This window comes from Erithacus rubecula (genome assembly GCF_903797595.1).
Source record: "Erithacus rubecula genome assembly, chromosome: 1".
NCBI classification, from domain to species: Eukaryota; Metazoa; Chordata; class Aves; order Passeriformes; family Muscicapidae; genus Erithacus; species Erithacus rubecula.
Genome location: NC_136658.1, coordinates 3,958,321 through 3,977,986, shown reverse-complemented (window position 1 = coordinate 3,977,986; position 19,666 = coordinate 3,958,321). Strand labels below are relative to the sequence as shown.

Below are 19,666 nucleotides of genomic sequence, written 5' to 3'. Positions count from 1 at the left end.
TGAACCTTAAATTTATCTGTTGACCGAAGTCAGCAGAAGAGCGAAAAGTCAACAATATGTTTATAAGTTTAACACACTCATGGAGAAAGAAGATACCTTTAGCAGAACACACATTTTAAAAGTTTTTAAGAAGTTGCATTTTCCATTCTTGCCACCATAAAAACATCCTCTATTTTCTTGCCAGAAGAGTTGATGCATCTTACATTGCTGTGTACTATATAGACACTCAAATATATGATTAATTGAAAACGGGGAGGAGGATTCTATGGTTGTCTGCAATTGCACAAAAGAAATATTTTTCTTCTCTTTTTGAAGGGGAGTTTGGCAATAATTTGGAAATAGGAAATAACCCATATGCAAGGAAAACAAAATATAAAAAAATTTACTCATCATGCTAGTCACCATTCAAGTCTGTGCGAACAACAGAAAATGGTTGTCAAAAACATTCCTCACATGAAAATTCATTTACACATCAAATTATTGTCCCCTTAAGCAGCTAGTGAACCTCCTTTTTTAAATCCACTTTGGCTTTTTATCTACATAGTCTTACTTTAGGACACACAGAAAATAGAAATATATTTTGCAGATAGCTTTCTGTATATCCTTTCTCATCTAGGGCACATAGAAAACCAAAAGGAATGTGATCATTAATTTGTTACTTCACTGATTAGGAATTCTGCTTGGAAGGGTTGAGATAGAAAGCACTTATTCTGTATCAAGCATTACAGAATTGAACATAGCACTGCAAGGGCTCAACAAATGTCTCTTGACAAAGAAAGGCTACATTGCCTACATTTTGTTCCATTCTGCCAGTTCATAGGGTTTTTGCCATGAATTATTAATGAATCATTGTGAACAGGCAGAAGAAATAAAAGAAATAAAACATGTAAAATTAAGCCTTTAAATTTTTTCCCTCTAGGTGTAACAAGAATGTAGCTCTGAGAACTTAAGACAGCAGATAAGGACATGGGCATGGGAGCAAAAAAAACTCTGAATTTACTTGTCTGGATTCCTTAGACAAGCTTGTAAACAACTGGTTTACAAATCTTGTCGTTTTGCAGAGCAGCTTAATCATCTGACAAAAGGGAAGAAAAGACTTAATGCTAAGACCTATTACCTGTCCCTGAAGTGACTAAAAAAGGTTCATGGCATCATGGCAACCCCATGAGCAGGAGATACAGAGCAGAAAAACAGTGTGGAAATGAGTTGTGCAAGTAACATCTGGTAAAGACAAACGTGCTGTAGTTTCCACAGAGTTAGCAAAAAAAAAAAAAAAAAAGACACTGTCCAGTTCCATTTTGCAGACAATTCTGAGAAAAGTGACTCTGTAAAGAAGTGTAGAAGGGCAGGGCTGTTCTTACATTTTGCACGTACACTTATATGCACGTTATGGTTATATAAATCAAACCATCATCTCATCAGCCTTAAAAAAAAAATAATTGAGGGGCAGCTCTACAGTACTGCTCACAGGACTGTGTTAGTGCTATTAAAGCCTGTCACACTTCAGAACAAAAGCTGTGTAAACTGTATGAAGGTTTTTGCCATTTTAGTTTTGATATTCAGGTACTAGTCTTGTAATATTCTTGTCTGAAAGTCACCTACTCATAATTAAAATTATTACTTTTCATGGACTTTTTAACAGAGGGGTTATAGGGGGACCTCAACTAGATTTCCAGATGTGCCTTTGAAGAGGGAAAATAAAAAAACCTGTACATATACAAATATATGTTTAAAAATGTGAGATGCCTTCCCTCTGTAATTGCTCAAAGGCCAAATTTGAGCATTCTGAAATTTGTGGTCTGCTGTCAAATTCAAAGTCTGCATCAGAATTCATCGCCTATCTCTAGAATTACTTTAAAACATTGGTTTTTTCCTCATGCCTGACATGTTTACTTCAGAATTCAAAGATCAAAAAGAAAGGCTTTCCAAGTTCCTCGATGCTAATCTTGGTGGCATCTTTCAACTGCCCTTTTAAAGAATAAGCACAAACACTTGATAGTGAAGTGGAATGAACTCACTGTGAGGAGGTATACAGCTTACTGAATCTGAGCTTGTTTCATGAGAAAAATACAAGTTAATTTCCCTAGAAGTTACTCTAGAAGCAAAGACTAAGAAAGCTTGAAAACATTCCAGGCAGCAGAAAAATCAATCCTCCTGCTCACAGCTCTGAGCTGAAAAACCCAACTGTTTGGTCTCATCATTGAACTGCATTCATGACAGATCTTACATTTGTTTCTGTCTATTCTGTATCCATAACAATTCCACAAGTTTTGATTTATATTTCTACTATTTTACCTACACTCTTTGGCTAAGTGCTGCTAATACTTCAAACTCTTACAGGTATCGAATCAAAGATACTCCCCCTCAAATCCACAGGCAGCCATCTCCAAATCAGTGATAACAGTATCCAGTTCAAAACTTAAATCATGTAAATTTTTTTGAGTGTGAATACCCCAAGAGCTTTGCACCAGAGAGCTCTGCAAGTTGCATTACGTATTTTTCAAAGTTTTCTGCTGAAAATGCACAAACAGGAGCCTGAACTACAGACATTGTGTGACAGGTTATAAAGGAGGAAGTGTAAAAAAATGATTTTGCAGATGGATTTTGACCTAAAGTAACTTCCACACTATTGTAGCCTTACATGCATCTGTGGACACAGAGGAAGGTACAAAATATGAGAAATATACTTAAGCACAGGATCGTATTTGGGTGTCAGGAAAGGACAGAGCCCCAGGGGTTGAAGGCAGGACGAACACAAATCATGGCCTGCCACAGAGCATAAAACTCCTCTCAAAACCCTCCTGAAAGAAAAACCTCACAAATCACCAGGACTGATTCCACAGCATTAGAAAGCAGCTGCAAAACCCTCCTGTCATCCCCAGAAAATAAAATGTCTGTGGCAGTCACCCAAGCTCTTGAGGATGCTGGGTCTAAGTGCAGTCAGGGTGTACATTGGGGAAAAAAATCTTCAGAGGATTTGGCTTTAATACATGCTCAGATGTGGCCTACGGCACATTCAGACCTTGCTTGAGACCTCTTCCAGATGTATATTTTGTTGCTCTTTTGATCTACTACACTCCTACAAAGTGAATTCCTCTTTCTCAAACTCAACGTGAGTTTGGAAGATTTGCGCCCACCAAAGCCGCTCCATTGGCGCCCAAGCGGGGCCGGCCTTTGCACCACACGAATAAATAACACAAAGGAAGAAATGGCTTCACTCTGTGCTGTCTGGTGGAGAGGAGCTTGCAGGCAGGGTTTGAGGGGAAGGGCTCTGCCCTTTTGCTCGCCAGCTGTGCCCCATTTCCCTCCTGCTGGCTCTGCTGAGGCCACAGACCCGCGGCCCAGCTCCGTCAGAGGCTTCTCGCACTCTGCTTACTTTCCCATGGCTGCCTCAAATCTCCCCTTTGAAATGGCAGGAAAAGCTGCCCAGGTGGGGGCCGAGTTTTGTTTAGTTACTGTTCAGCTGTGCATCACTCCAGCAGGAGAAGAGCCCCTCATCCCACCCATCCAGAGTGGCTCTTCATCCCAGGCCAGCTGAACACAGCAGCTCCCCCAGCACGGCCGAGTGCTCACACAGACACCAAAATGGTGGAGAACCCACCACAGAAACACCACACGCTTCCCTCAGAGGAGCTTCACAAGATCCCCTCCCAAACCCAGAGCGCCTTTACCTGTGGCTGGGAGCCGAGCCTGCAGGGTGGCGAGGACGGCGACCCTCCTCCACTCCATCCTGCCGGGACACGCAGCGCTGGGGACGGCAGAGGAGGAGGAGGAGAAGAAGAAGAAGATGATGAGAGGTTCCTCCACAGGCTGTGCTGGCGTGTGGCCGCCACAGGAAGAGGCTTCACCTCCTTCGAGGGCTTTTGGAGTCCACCTGCCGGCTTCCTCTGCCTTCGCAGCCTCTGCCTGAGGGCTGGCGTTTGCCTTCTTGGTACTGCTCTTTGGGGTTTCCTCTCTCATTCATCCTCTTCCTCTCTGCAAGATGGTTTTCAGTGAGCTGGGGTTTTTTTTCCCACTCTGGTGGTTCCTAAATCATCCCCACTCTGTGGCTGCTGGTGTCTTTTTCTGGTATCAAATTTGACCTGCCTTCAAAAGGGGTTTATATGACTATTCCCAGTGTGCAGCACAGGGCATAAATAGAAATTTAAAGCTGGAAGTTATAGTCTTGAACAATACAACTCTCTAAACTCAATGATATAAAACTCATTTCTAACTACCACTTTGTAAGAAATCTCATATTACTGTACTCTTTTCAAATGTGGGCAAATAAAAATTTTTACTTTTTTATTAATAAAAAAAGTTCATTTTAGACAACTGTGAATTAGAAAAGCTTGAAAACACAGCTTAAATGAACCCTAAGGCTTAAAACTCAGCCTCACTCCCATTAAAATACATCTGGCTCAACAGATCTGAGTGTTTAATGTTTACAACAGTAATACTAATAATGCACTTGAGGATCAGAGCTTATGCTGGGAGGAAGTACAAGCATCTCAGTGCATAATCTTTTTTCTCCTGTTTCTAATTCTTAGAAAAGAAAGAGGAATGTGCATCCCCAGGAGGTACAGAAACTGGTGATAAAAAAGTCTGTAAAGTATGGCAGGATGAGAGCTATTGTGCACACAAAAGGTAAGATTTTATACTCTTTGGAAGGCAAAGTAAATTGAAGTTCTTGGAAAAACTTAGTCACCTTGCTGTCTGGAGTGATGCAGGATAATACATGGATAAAACTATCTTTTCCTTTAATTGAATAATTATATATTGTGCCTGTCAATACCAAAAGTAGTAGACACTAGTAGCAGTCTAGCACCAGGTGCAATAGTGCAGCACACCTTTCTGTGATACCCAGGCAGAGCTGCTGAGCCTCTGCTCTCTCCTGGCCCTGGGAAGGATTTTCTTTGTGGCTCTTCTACCCCAAAAGCTCCAAGGAAACCTGGAGATGGACTCTGACACCACCAGGCAGAGCACAGCCCAGGAGAGCTGCCACACACTGAACCTGAAAGAGGTGTCATTAGTCCCAGAAATGGCTCAGGTACATCTTCTCTATTCCAGTGCAGGCTGGATAAAGCCCTTTCTGTCCACATCTGTGTGTGACAGAAGATTGGCTGAAACAAGGAATTAGTGAGCAGAAAAAAAACCCCTGCTCTCACTTGTGGCTGCCTCAATCTCACTAATGCCTTATCCAAAAGCTGAAATATCATCCTAGTTATTGATATTTTTGGGTAACGGTGTTTCCAGAGCAGCAGATGGCACTGCTCATCACTATTCCACTGACCTCTGTCTCCTCCTGTTATTGATCATAGCTTCTCCCTCTGGCAGAAAGCCAGCAAATTATCACTTTGAATAAAGAGTTGAGGCCAAAGGTAAGGAAAAGAAATGAAAAGCTGTGTAAGAAAGGGAGATTAATGGCAGCAGTAGGCACACTGGGAGAACAGCAGTTGGGCCAGTGTGTTTTGATGTCTAGATAGGGAAAGGTCAGAGAAATTGAGTATATGGACTTCACTTGGAACTGTGGGTAGAGTCAAAAAAAGGCTTTGCATCACAGTGCCCCTAGAAATTCTCACCTCCCCATCCCTCAGCTTTTGAACTAAGGCAAGCTTACCATGATCCAAATATAATCAAAGTAAACAGAAGAGCATTCATGCTTGTATTATGAGTTATTCTCACAACAAGCATGGCATGGGAGAGATGCAAATCACATGCAGACAAGCAGGACAGGAACAGATGAAGAGGAAGTGATCTCCTCTCTAGGAAAAAGCCTTTCAGTGTTCACAAGGCTTGCAATTCTACCACGAGGAATAATTTGCTCAGTGTCACCTTCTTTTCAGCCTTTCTAGTCTCTGCATCTCTAGGTGCTGCAAAGCACTGTAAAAACTCCAGCACCTCCTGCCCACATTGTGCATTGGCCAATCTTGCAAATGCATTTCTACCAACAGTTTCAACCCTACTGAAGTTTCAGTTTACTCACTTCAGTCAGATTGTAAGGACTTTGTTAACCCTGGACTAGAAATGAATGCCAACCCTTGTTCAGCTGAACCAGCAGCAATTTTTCTCAATACAGACAAGGCCACAGCAGAAATATAAAACCCTTCCTGCTGTGTTAAGAAAAGCTCTCAGCTAAACTTGACTCTTCATCTAAACATATGGGCAGAGGAAAGTATGTTCTCAAGAATTACCTGCACTGAGAAGACTGCAATATTTGATCTGTGATTTGTGAAACAGAATGGGTCAGGGAACTGAAGTGGTCCCCAAGTACAGCTCAGTGTGTTTAATGCTGGTTAAGGTGCAGCTCATTATCCATAGGATAAGATCTTTCATAAAATAGTCAGGGCATACGTACAACTGGTTCTGTACATCCATATGCCATCCTTTCTCTGGACACAAAAAATCCTGGAACAGCTCTAATGCAAGGGGCTGATTCATTCCCAGAAGCATTCCCTTTTCACACTTACTTGTTATGCTTTGACAGTACTATTAAAAAAAAAAAAAAAAAGAAAGCAGCAGGGTTTGCAGTTTTAACAGGAAATAAATGAAAACTAAAAAAAAGAAACAACAAACCCACACCACAGTCAAGCTGAGGATTAAAAAAATATATAACTACACACTGCCCTCTGGCTCCTGTATTGCTACCACAGAGATATGACTCTAATCATCACCACAGACTGCTGGGATTGAGAGCAGGTCGGTTATCAGGAGCTCTCCTAAGCCTATTTGATACAGTTAGCACTCGCAGGCAAAATTAATTCCTACATCACCTGATGGAGGAGCTGGCCAACTTCAGAGATGTGAGAATCCAGCCAGACTGAAGAGCCTTGCCCCTGGTCCAGCAGGGAGTGATGCTTGCAGTGGTATAATTAACTCAACAAGTATTAAAAACATTTCTGAGATGTTCACACAAAGATAATGGGTGTAAAAAAAAAAAGCAACCATTTTCACTGGTGAGCAAACTGTAGCCTGCAGCCAGGCATGCCATTCAGACTAATACACTGAAAAGAAATGGTCTGCTGTTTATAGTGTGTAAGCCCACAATTTTTATTGATAAAATGTTGCAGAGTGACAGTCCTACACTACTTCACTGCATCTCAATGCACTGTAGTGCTTTACAGTGCAGCTTCGATTTGCTGTAATTGGGTTCAACTGTGCTAATCCCCTTGGAATGCAGCAATTAATACTTATTTAGTGGTAATGGCTGCATTCCAAGAGGATTAGTCCCTGCCCTCCACTTTTGCCAGCAAATGGAGAGCTGGAAAGAAGACAGTGTCTAACTACAGGTCTTGCTTTGCAGCTCCCAACAGGGAGCTTTTGCTACAACTTTTTTTTTTTGCTACAACTACTCCCCTTTGTGTATGAAAACACTACTTTTCCAAGGAAAACCCACCTGACTGTCACTACTCCTTGCAGCTGCTTGAGCAAATAAAAACCCTGACAAGTGCAACAAGAAAAAAACCCCCAAACTTAAAAAGGACACCTGTGCAGGACCACAAAGACAAATATGGCCAGGAGTGCACGTTTCCTATGGGAGAATATAAACAGGCCCTGATGCAATGCAAAAACTTATTTCTATTCATTATTTCAGGGTTTTTGTGACTGGAAGTTTCCTGTTCCTGCTATGATTGTAAAATCTTCAGTGCAACAGGGGTTGTGGAAACCTATAAATTAGTTGTTAGGAGAAAGTTAAAATACACCCTCTTTGAATGCTCAATTTTGAGACTACTGAATCTGTGATATCCAATTTTCCCCCTCCCCAATGAGGCTTTATGATCTGCTCTGGATCTTGTTGTTGTTAATGCACTCAAGAGACTGATGTTTATGTCATATTTTAAGGAGGAGGAACAGTCCTTTTCTGTCAGGCTATTCAAGCTACTTTCTCTGACATCATTAACAACCCTGTTAATTGCAGGTGAATTTCCTCAATTCCATTGCAGCTTATGTAGAAAAATTCTGAGACTTTATCACTACACACATTCTCAAAATGCCCTTTTTAATTATAGAACACCTTCAGTATTTTCTTGCATGGCTGTACAGAATATAATTTATCAGGTTATGCCTTATATATATATATCAATATTGTGAAGCCACATTTTAATGTCTGTGACAAGTATCTTCATTTATTCTCCTCCCCTCTTTACCCCAACACACACCTCTTCTGCATATTTCAAATGCTCACCTGAGAAAAAAAATTAAATTAACTGAAATTCACTTAAGTATTTAAAACAAATGAAAAAACCCAAGTTTTTTTAGGCAACTGGGTTTTTTTTTTTTACTAAAAGATAAGAAATAAGAGTGCAATATTCTTATGATCATATAATACAGGATTTGTTCAACTGTTTCTCTTGTCTCTAAACAACAGCCACTTTCCAATCTAGAAACAGTTACTTGTTAACACTGGAAGATGTTTAATAGGTTCCAGTGGCATAAAACATTATAGAAACACAAATTATCTTCAATGTTTTAACATAAATATACAAGTCTAGATGTGCAATGACACTATTTCTTGACACTCCCTCCCCCTTTGCACACAAACCCCCCTCTGTTTGGTTTTGTCAAATTACTCTGCTTGTAGCAATCAGATTTCTTTCTAAAAACTTTAAAATTAATTACAGATTAAACCCAAGTAATCTTGTTTTTTAAATACAGCATTCCTGCCATCTAAGGGTATCAAGATGAGTTACAAGTATTTTACATGAGTGCTGCAAACTGGTATCTGCATTTTTATAGGTAAGGGGAAGGGAAAAGTAATGCAAAATAAATTTACAATCTGAGCCAGTGGCAGTAGCAAAAATAACATGAAGTAGTCCTAGACCTGTATGGATACACTGACAATACTATTGAGGTCCAGGGAGACACTCTCCTCTTTTGAGAAGATCCACCACCAGAAATGTGGCATCTTTTTTAAAAATTAGAAAAATTCTATGTAAAAGTGAGCCTAGAAGCTGCAGGCATCAGAAGCAATAGTAATGGGGAAATTTTAAGGCTTTTTAATGTAGGGTATTGAGAGCTAGAGGAAGAAAATAATTCAAAAGCATTGTTACAGCTATTGGGTTCTTTGATTAAAGTCTACCATCTCCTAAACAACAGAGAATTGCACCCTTTCTGTCACTAATTCCATCCCTGGTCACACTCAACCAGAACACTCCAGCTCTACAGGCAGCACAACTAATGAAGTTTTAAAACATGATTTTTGTACCTTTAATATACATTAATTGGGGGTTGTTTCCTCTCCCCAGATCACAGTTGTTGTGGGAAATGCAAGTACAGAGAACTCTCAGGGCCTTGTGCATACAGGCTCAGAGCTAGACATGGATACAAGGTTTGACATAAGACCTTGGAGAATTAGAACATTAAAAGTGAAACAGACATAAAACTAGAATAAAAGTTCATAATTTAAGTAGAATTATGTTTTCAGCAAACAGAGATGTGTATTATGCAAGCAATGTGTTAAGCAAGACAGTAAAAGATTTTAAAGTTTAGCAACAGAACCTATTATAAAGTTAGTTAGAAGCCTAAGATGTATCAATTTAGGTTTGTGAAGTATTATATGATTTGTTCAAAAATTACTCATTGCAACAAAGCCATGAGAAGCAAAGCAATTAATTGCTGATGCAAAAAGATGTTAACAAGTTTTGCAAAAGCATGTGATTGGCTAAAAATCTAACATAAGACATTTAACTAAGAATTAAGCAGTTTCTGATATTATGGCATTGATGTAACACCTTTAATGTCTCACCCTTCTATGAGACTGATGCCATGAGACAATAAACCATCTTTTAAAATGTCTCTCATAATAATAACCTCCTGATAAGTTGTCATGACATTTATAGGAGCTTGGTAGCTTTAAGGTCAGACTTCCCATTTCAAATCTGAATCCAACAAAGTAAAAACAAACCTGACAAAGGCAAGTACCCAGAAATGTTACCTAAGCTTTGTTTTCACAGAAAATCAGGCTGTGAAAAACATTGACCACTACAGCCAGAATGAATGAGTCCTGCAACTTCATCTCCTTACACACCATTTCACAGAAATTCTTAAGTCAAAAAGCCCTCAGAGCAGCTGCAAGAGGCTTGCATGAGAAATTCATGGGCTGAGCTCCCCAGCAGAGAAAACTCAATTATTGGAGAGCACCAAGGGCTGCTGCACCCAAGCAAAGGAGCTGGCAGGGAGGGCAGGGCAGGGACCTCAGCACCAGGACAAGAGCAGGGGCTGGGGGACAGCAAGCAGGGTCAACCACACTCGAGTCAGGCTTGATGCCAAGCCAGCAAAACTGAGCAAGCAACAAGAGCCTGAGCTCTCTCACAACACTCATGGAAAATGGGAAAGCTCCAGGCTTTTCCCAGCTCTGCCTCATCACCCAAACACCTGCACATCATCAGGGCAGCCCAAACCACTGGAGAGCAGCCTGGGGGTACTTGAAGAACCCAAGATTAATTAACTGTTGGAAATTACAAATCAGAGTCAAGTGGTTTAATTCAGCTCATAATAAGCCTAAGCCAAAGCATGGTCATGCTAATGAACCCCCTCTCTCTGGATGTGGCAGAAATAAACATCATTGAATCTGGAGCTGGTTGCTCACAGTCAATGTTCCAAGGCATTCTATAGCTGCCTCCATTTCCTTTACTGGAGTTACTTAATTTAAAAACCTTTAAATCATTTTCATGGATATTACTTCTGAGCTCTCCATAGCAGAAAATGATTACAAAACACAAAAAATGATGAATGCTCCTTTTTTTTTTTTTTTTTTTTTTCAGCCAGCAGGCTGCTGTGTTTATGGAGGGAAGCATTCATAATGTAAAGCACTGTAGAAAAAGAATTTGTTCATATTATGCCCCCATCGTTTGCTTTTCCAGCATCTTTGAGTTATGATGAATTCAATAACCACTTTTAAGTATTAAACATTTAACACTCCAGCCGAATGTAAGTCTGTGGCACCCTCTTGTGTTCAATAATAATATATCAGTCTATTGGATTTCCTCTCAATTCAATGTTTTTCCTCGGGAAAAACCTTTTGAAACCCAATTAATCCATTAAGTTACAATTAACACTTTTTGTGTTAGCCTGATACTCTGATTGAGCTACCTCTTGTGAGGATCACAGGTATAATATTAAATAGCTAAGAAATGAATTCCAGCAAGAACTGAATAATGGGTTAAATGAATACCTGATATATTCAAGATCTATTGTGTAATAGTGCTGCATGCTGCAACAGCCTACTGGGCACAAGTCCTACATTCAAAACACGAGAAAGAAATTGAAAATCAAGAAGTAGAAACACAAACATAAGCAAGATCAATAGAAGGAAGAACATGACAGGTTGTGATTACCCTTGTTAGACTCCCAGCTAACAAACATCCTGTGTCAGACTCTCGTGAGTGCAGGTGCCTCTCAGGTGGGGAGGCTGAATTCATTGCTCAGGTACTTCCAGCATGCTCTGGTAGAGGATGCATGGAAATCAAAACACTGATTCACTGCTTACAGCTGTATCAATTGATTGTACTCAGCCTCCTCTCTTTTAAGCAACAGTATTACTCCTGGATAGCAGGAAAAAAGGGAAACATGCTCACAAATTCCTCAATGAGCTGAACAGAATGAAGGTGAGCACAGGGAAAAGAGGTGAGGAAAATTAGGACCAGCTGATAACTTCCTTGGCTTGGATGTAAACATTACATACCTATTACTAAAGGGAAAATTGATAACCTGAACTCCTTATCTCTGCATGACTGGCTAACCCCAACCTGTCCCTTACCCAGCCACTCAACCCTGTCTGTCCCTCACACAGCATCTCCTTACCTTGTCTGTGCCTTGCATAATCCCATGTCCCTTCCTCCTCACAGCACAGCCAGCAGACTCCATCCCAAACTGCAGCAAACTCCAGGTCTCAAAGTCTAACTTACTGATAGCCAGCTAATCTTCCATAACTCCCATTCTCATTGGGCAGGCAAGGCTGTTTTCACTCCTCTCTAATCAGCACAGTTGTAATTCATTGAGGAAAATTGCCTTCTGCACTATCCTTATAAACTATTATCCCACAGGGATCCTCACAAATTTCAAAGATTTTAGATTGGGTTATCTACAATTGTTGCAGTAGTATTATAAAACTGTTTTAAGATCTGTTACCTAAAAAGGCCCTTGCACTTCCAAAGAGAAAATACTTGGGAATTGATAGTAAAAGCAGGAGAAAGCCAGAAACAAAGCCAGGCTTATTCTGCACCAAACCCCCAAGTGAAAGCAATACTTCAAGGGCTGCGTACTGGTTTTGGTTGGGATGGAGATTTGGGGTTTGTGGTTGGGGTTTTTTTCCCCTTAGCTTGCTTGGGGCTGTGTTTTGAATTTGTGTTTACAATAGCCTTGTTGCACACCAATGTTTTATTGTTTATTCAATGTCAAGACCTTTCCTGCTTCTCACCCTGTCCTACCAGTGAGGAATCTGGGGGTGCAGAAGCAGCTGGTGAAAGAAGGGTTGGGGGACATGTTGGGCATTTGTCTTTCCAATTTTCCATTTCTTGGCATTAGATGCAGGAAAGCATGTGATGTACAAAGACAGATTTAATCCAAGGAGGGGAATGTAGGTGCAAATAGGGACATTTCCCCATTAATTCCATGAGAGAAACAGTAAAACAAGAATAATGAGTGCTTGTATGAAAGAGAGCAGGAGGGAGAGAACAATTCTTGGACATGTAATAAATAATGCTTGACACCACTTGTCAAAAAAATATTTTAATTTTAACAAAAGCAACATCAGTCTCACACATCAGAAGTTACAGGGTTACATGTAATGCATTCAGGTGTCCTCACAGAAAGGATTGAGTCCATAACACAGATTCATTTGAGTTTTCACAACTGTCATACCCAATATAAAAATATTTTTCAATTTCACATTAAATATCAGTGTTACCTATTCAACATAAATTGTTCCTATATTGTAAGTTTTTCTGATCATAAATTAGTTTTAAAATAGTAGAACAGCAGAACAGTACCAAGTACCTTCCTTCCCCTTATGGAGAACTCTTAATAAGTTACATACAATATACTTTCACAAATCATCCCAGTATTTGAGAAAAGGAGTGCTATAACAACAATATTAAGATAAAGGGATTTTACATGGCAAATCCCACTGTTCTATATACCAGCCTCCTCTAAGGAGTCTAAATTCTTTGCTCTAGGTCAACTAGGTAATATTTGCTCAACTTATTTGTTCATAAACACTTTTTAGTGTTTGTGAACTTAGCACACAGCAGATCAGATAGGATGTTAAAAAGGTGGTTTTTGTGGTTAGGTGCACCTTACTTTAACACAGAATTAATTAAGCACACCTTTCATTAATTTTCATTCTCTACAAATCATGAATCATTTGTGTCATACTGCATTGCTTCTTTTTCACTTCTGGGTCACTAATCCAAAATTGATGTGTAAGGCTTCCAGACCCCAAGTTCTCTGTTGGAGGTAATAAAAGCTGATAAAGTACCATTTGATCAGACTAACAAAGCTGAGTATTTCAGAATCTCAATCAGAAAACATTTATCCTTCACAACAGTCTCACTGAATTTATAAGACACTGCTCTCCTTAAGTCAGATATTTTAGGTACTGCTCATCTGCTTCTATTACAGAGTCAGGGCACACAATCAGCTGAGGAATTACCCAGAACTTACCCTGAGATATAGGTACAGCTGGCATGAACACAACTGTATTCTACAGCACTTTCAATAAAACAGAAAAATGGCTCAAACAAGTGAGTTTATTAGTGTGCAAAGGAAACTCTTAACAGGATTTGGGAACTCAGCACATCATGTGCTCCTGGAATACAGGCAATGTTTTCCATTCCATCAGCTGAGCCACCCTGTAGAACTTCACCATAAAATTCTAAACTAAATTGGTATTAAAATAATATTGGAAAGTACTCAGAAAAACATTACTTAACTAAGGCACTGAAAGCTTTAAAACTGGACAAATTGTTTAAGTTCCAGTAAACACAACATTTCTGAATGCACACTGTCAGACGTTTCCAAATTCACATCAAATGAATAAAATTTGGTTATTGCTTATGCACAAAGGTTTTTCAGTGTGACATGATTCAAGTTAGTGAGAATTTAAATCTGCTTCACAAGGGTAATACACACTCATTAACAATGCAAGGGGTTTGATTTATTGTATTATTAATTCAGCTCTACACTATATAGAAAAAATAAATCTTTCATGAAACAGCCAAAGTAATTCATTTCCACATCACCATCACCAAGGATCTTCTTCCACCTACAAGGAGTAAGAATAAGAGTGAAATGAATGCATAATTCATGTTGACTGTGCTAAAATATATTTGTAAGTTTTGAAGAATTGGCTTTATGTAGACAATAGAACACAATTTCTCTATACTTCAGTATCATAAGGACAGATTCAAGAGCAATTTTCTTTTGGAAGTACCAGCAACATTGCTGCAATCCCATTAATACAGCTTCAGAAATGCTGAAGAGTCTCACTACTATTAATCATTAGACCAAAACATAATCTGTCTTGCAATTAATCCAAACAGAGGACAGTGACCATGCCAGTTCTACAGGAGTCACTCCTCCCTGTTAAATACAAGGAGTTTTACAGGTGTGAAATATAATGAGTTAGCCATGAAGAACTTCAGTACTTACTAAGGCTTGACACTGTAGTACTCTTCTGGTGTCACAATTTTCAATCCACCAAAGTAGTCCAGGACCCAAATATTGGTGATGTTAAATTTGGCAAAGAACCAATTATGATCCTTGGGCCAACTTTCCATTTCAGGGTGGCGAGTGAATAGTGCTTTTTGTGCTATGCCTGCTTCTGAATCATTCACCTAAACAAAAACCAGGAAAATATTACAATGAGATAGTCATGTAAAGAAGAGTTTTAGCTAAAAAACCACTGCAGACTGCAGTTTTTTTAGTTCAGCCTGTCTTGTCCCAAGGGGCTCATTACTGTGGCTGAGTCTGCTCATCTTCAGTGTGGTGTGCAACTGTGTGAGACAGACAACACTTCCAAAATAGTGGATTTGAACATTAAATCAAAATGCTGCTTTTAGAGTTAGCATGAGCACAAAAGTACTTCACCAACATAAGAATAAATCTTTAAACAAATTGCAAAACAGAGAAGAATGGATTCTAGGTGAATTTTTATAATGTGATGTCTTAGGTGTAATTTTACCTCCTCTGCACCTGATCATTGAAACAGACAGGAACAGATCCAACTGTGCTCAGACATTTGCAAACACACACACACACAAAGAGGATGGTTTAACAGAATCTGCAGAGAAGGGAAGCTGAAAAATATGACAGCACTTTTAATACACAATGCACAGATGTTTAAAGGGTTAAATCAACAATTCAGAGCTCTGGGTATAGTACAAGAAGAATCACCTAAATAAAATCAATTCCATTATTAATGAGAAACTCTGAAAAGCAACTACAAGGTTGATGAGTGCAATGTACAAATATCAGAGCTGTGAAAACACCAAATAAGAATTGAGACTGTCATGTGAGAGTAGTGATGACTAGTTCTCCTCCTCAATCATCATCCCCAGTAATGGGATTGGGATATTCAATGAATAACACATGTAGTTCCTCCTAGGAGACACCAAAGTAGTGGTGCACAAAACAACACTGCCTGGGCAGCAAGGCCACAATGCACATTTTTTGTTTTAATGTCTGCAACTTTGTAGCTCAGGTTAGTATTTACTTCAACAGCTTCAGAAGCAGGCACCTCACACTGCATGAACCAAGGAATTTAAGTGAGCAAGAGAGATGTGAATGAAGTACAAAGGTTTCTCCAAAATAATGGTTTCAGGCTTCTTAGTTTCAGAACACATTGACAGAAATGAGGGGAATTTCCTGCATTACTGTCCCCCCAAACTCCTTGCTAAAGCATGCCAACAAAACTACAAAAATCAAGTGGTCACTTCATTTTGCTCCCACAAACTATGAGCTGACACAGAATATGTCAGCCTATGCTTTTGCACATAATTCCTCCCCTTTCTCCTCTCCCTCCACTAAATAAATTTATATTTGATGCACACAACCTTGCCCAGCATCAGCTTTCAGCTGCTTACCTTTACAATGCTCCCAACAAAGATTATGTGGGCACAGAGGGGGTTCTGGGGATCATATTTGTGCTTCCTGCAGTAAGGAGTCTGTGCCAAAGACACAGTCAAGGAGGCATTTGAATTGACCTGAAATGGAAAAAGTAAGATAAGAGGTTTATGCTTACTCTTACTATATGAAAAAAAAAAAAAATCTCATACCCACCACATTTTTAGCTCTTGGTACTTTATTCAGCTCAGTAATACTGGCAAAAAGAATAGAGCTGTCATCACCTTTTCTTAACTACATCTGAAAGGTGAGCTCAGGGTGAGCTCTGAATCTGAAATAAAGCCCAGTTCAGAGATGTACTGAAGCTTGTTAACATAAAATGCAAATGTCACAGAACAACCCTCCTTAAAACTCTGAATTCAGCCCACCCATTTTACATGCAAATCATGCTTTTCTAAAATCTAATTTTGTGACCATGGCTTGAAAAGTGTTGGTGCCAAACAGGACTGCAGAATGTCATTTACTAAGGGTCATTATCTCCCAATAAGGGAAGTTCCCCTGCTTTGAGAAGTTCCATTAGAAGGGTTCACGTCCAAGAGAAACCCTCCAAAGTCACTTGAACATTACAGAGAGCACCGGTGACCTCAGGAAACAGAAAGCAATCACTTGAGAGATAGGAAGTTGCTTAACTCCCAAAAAGCTGACTCATGATTATTCGGCACCTTCTCCCTTGCCTGTCACTGTCACATGTCAACAGTTTCTGTCCTGAAGCAGCAAAACAAGGACCTGTTGAGGAGCCTCCAGAAGGAAATATTAATTTACGGTTTATACAGTGGGTTTTATGTTATTCTGAAAACAAACTGCTGTATCTGGGATGGAGAGAAAGGTATCAGGAAAAAGAAATTAGGCTCCCTACAGTACCTAGATATATAACTAAACTATTTAAGGTACCAGCTACTAGAACAAACAAATCTAATAACGGAGCCATACAACTGCTACTTCATTATGTTTTTAGCAAACTCTTAGCCACAAAAGATCTGGGACAAGGCAAATTACACACTGAGAGTCTCAGCATGTCAATGTTGCCCTTCCATGTGTGCTTCTTCCCTTGACCGTAAGCTCCAGGAATTTAATAACTACTCTTTCTGCAAGCTCTGTAAGAATTCTTTTTGCTTAGGTCCGACACTGACAAGTCACAGCCCTTTTGACCTTTTTTTGTGTAAAATTTTCCCTGTGTATTCTGTGGCGTCTCTCTTCTTTGCTCAGCGCTTCTGGAAGCTGCAGATAATTCCTCTGTCTGCTGCTGATTTTTTTTTTTTTTTTTTTTTTTCTCTCAAGGCCACGATCAGCAGGAACTTCCCAGGAACAGCGAACACAGACAGCCCTGCTCAAGAGCTAGTAATTGTCCGCAGGGCAGTGTCACCGCCCTCCGCGCCCGCTCACCTCCAGGTCCTGCACGGAGATCTCCATGTCGGTCAGGTACAGGTAGGGGACGCCGCTGCCGCCGCAGGGCCCGGGCGGGCCGTCGCTGAGGGAGAAGATGTTGGCGAAGGGGCGGCCGCGCAGCCCCTCCTGCGCCGACAGCGTGGCCAGCGCGCCCCAGTCGCAGCTGTGCAGGACGTAGCGCGCCATGCGCGCCGCCTCCTCGGGCGGCGGAATGGCCGGGATGGCCGCCACGGCCGCCAGCAGCAGCGCCAACGCGGCGCACGGCAGCAGCAGCCGCGCCATCGCTCCCCGGCCGGCTGAGGACACGGACATCGCTCCCCGCACCGAACCGGCCATCGACTGCCGGGCCCGCCCCTGCTCCCCACGCACCGCGCCCGGAGGGGCGGAGCCTCGCCGTGTATCACCAATGGGAACAACGCTGCCCGCCCCCCTGAGCCAATGAACGACAACCTCGGGAGTGACGAGCCACCACCCCCGCTGTCAGCCAATAGACTTGCGAGGTGCGCCCGCCTCAGCCAATGAGAGCCTCTGGGGGCGGGTCAGTGCGCGCAGCAGTTGTAAACAACCTCGCGAGCACGGTCCGGGAGGGGACGGAGTCACCGGCAGCTCACAGCGAATGGGAGCTCTGCTCTGCGACACAGATCTGAGGGAAAAGACCCCAAAATCGCCGAATGACCGGACCATGGCGGCCAGTGACACAGCCGGCCTTCCCTCGAGCACCTCCCGGGGCGGTCACTCCAACGCCTCCAGTGAGCAGCCAATGTCTAACCACCCATTCTGTGGAGAAACCCCTGTGAATGTCCAACCCGGACTCCCTGGCACAGCCTGAGGCCGTTTCCTCTCATCCTGTCCCCGGGAGCAGAGCCCAGCCCCGCCTGGCTACCCCCTCCTTTTCCTGGCTGTAGAGAGCAGCAGGGGCGCCTGAGCCTCCTTCTCTCCGGGCCACACACCCCCAGCTCCCTCAGTGGCTCCTCGGGTCACTCCTGCTCCAGCCCTTTCCTTCTCTGGACTCGCTCAGTGCCTTTTCCAAGTGAGGGGCCCAGAACTGGGCAGAGCATTGTGCCGAGTACAGAGGGACAATCCCTGCCCTGCTCCCGCTGGCCGCGCTATTCCTGCTCCGGAATTGTCGGCCCTCACCCGGCCCGGCCTCACAATTCCCGGCGCACCGGGAGCGGCTCCCCGGGCCCGGCGCGGGAAGGGAGGCGGCGGCAGCGCTGCCGCCGGCCTGCGGGGGGCGCTGGCGGGACGCGGCTCCCGGCCATGTCCCCACCATGTCCCCACCATGTCCCCACGATATCCAGGCGATTTGCATATTTCTACCGGGATCCGAGTATGTCCACACTATGTAAATAGCAATGTAGCACTGAGAAAGCGAAATTAACATGCCCTGTGACCATCATCTATCAGAGGTGCCCCACAGCACCCGCAGGCCAGATGCATCATCCTGTTGGGCTGAACTCAGCAAGGAAAACACGCACACATCCATCCCCTATTATTTATCTGCTGTCCTGTACAGGCAGAACAAAATAACTTTTCCTCAAGTATTCCCTTTGCCAATCCCATGGACAAGATCCCTGCCTCCTCTCCAGGACGCGCGGAGCCTTCTGCTGCTGCCTTCTCCTGAACATCTCCAGGATAAACTAAAATTTTCATAGAAAAAAAAAAAAGGAAAAAAGAAACAAAGGATACTCTAAACTCCTGATGTGCAGCCACTCTCTCACTTCCTCAGTTAGATCTCAGAGAAAGAAGAAGGGTTCTCTCTGTTTTGCTGCAATATTGTCTAGGGACTCTCAGCATCCTTGCATAACAGGGTCAAGAAAGTATTGCTAGGCACTACTAGTTCTCCTTTTCAGCTCATGTGCTTCACTGCTTTTAAAAACCACTAAAAAGACAGTAATATCTCACCATAAATGGAGCCAAGTTTACTTCCTCCAATACTGAGTTCATGGAACAATCTTAATTTCAGTGTGTTTTATATGTGATGGTCCTCAGGCTGTGTCCCTGGAGAAGGTGTATTTTAGTCAGAAAGTGGGCAAGGTCTCCATCCTGGCTTGTGTCATGTTTTGTCTGCCCTTTTCAGAGCTGCTTTTCCCTGAGCCAGCTCTCTCTGTAGACAGCCGTGTTGCTGGACGGGCTGGGCACGGTTTCTCATCAGACACAGCCTAGCTGTGCTTTGGTC

General features: G+C 42.0%; 2 protein-coding genes across 5 annotated transcripts in view; both read right to left on the bottom strand.

The window, feature by feature from the left end:
* Nucleotides 1–10,939, bottom strand: part of CD247 (CD247 molecule) — a 51,884-nt gene extending 40,945 nt beyond the window's left edge. For all 3 annotated transcript variants that reach the window (XM_079308925.1, XM_079308926.1, XM_079308927.1), the window contains exons 1-2: nt 10,181–10,939; nt 3,672–3,975 (exon numbers count right to left, since the gene is read on the bottom strand). In XM_079308925.1, coding sequence (XP_079165051.1) covers nt 3,672–3,960 — 289 coding nt within the window. In that variant the 5' untranslated portion in view covers nt 3,961–3,975; nt 10,181–10,939. The remainder of the gene's footprint in view (nt 1–3,671; nt 3,976–10,180) is intronic.
* Nucleotides 10,940–12,692: 1,753 nt separating this feature from the next.
* Nucleotides 12,693–17,954, bottom strand: CREG1 (cellular repressor of E1A stimulated genes 1; the record flags this gene model as incomplete). Of its 2 annotated transcripts, XM_079320096.1 has the most annotated exons (4): nt 17,485–17,954; nt 16,062–16,181; nt 14,629–14,813; nt 12,693–14,242 (listed from the first exon to the last, which is right to left on the bottom strand). In XM_079320096.1, coding segments are annotated over exons 1-4 (645 nt in total). In that variant the 5' UTR covers nt 17,824–17,954. The 2 variants fall into 2 exon arrangements, with proteins under 2 accessions (XP_079176222.1, XP_079176223.1); XM_079320097.1 differs by lacking the exon at nt 12,693–14,242 and having other exon boundaries at nt 14,628–14,813; nt 17,485–17,865.
* Nucleotides 17,955–19,666: the final 1,712 nt, after the last annotated feature.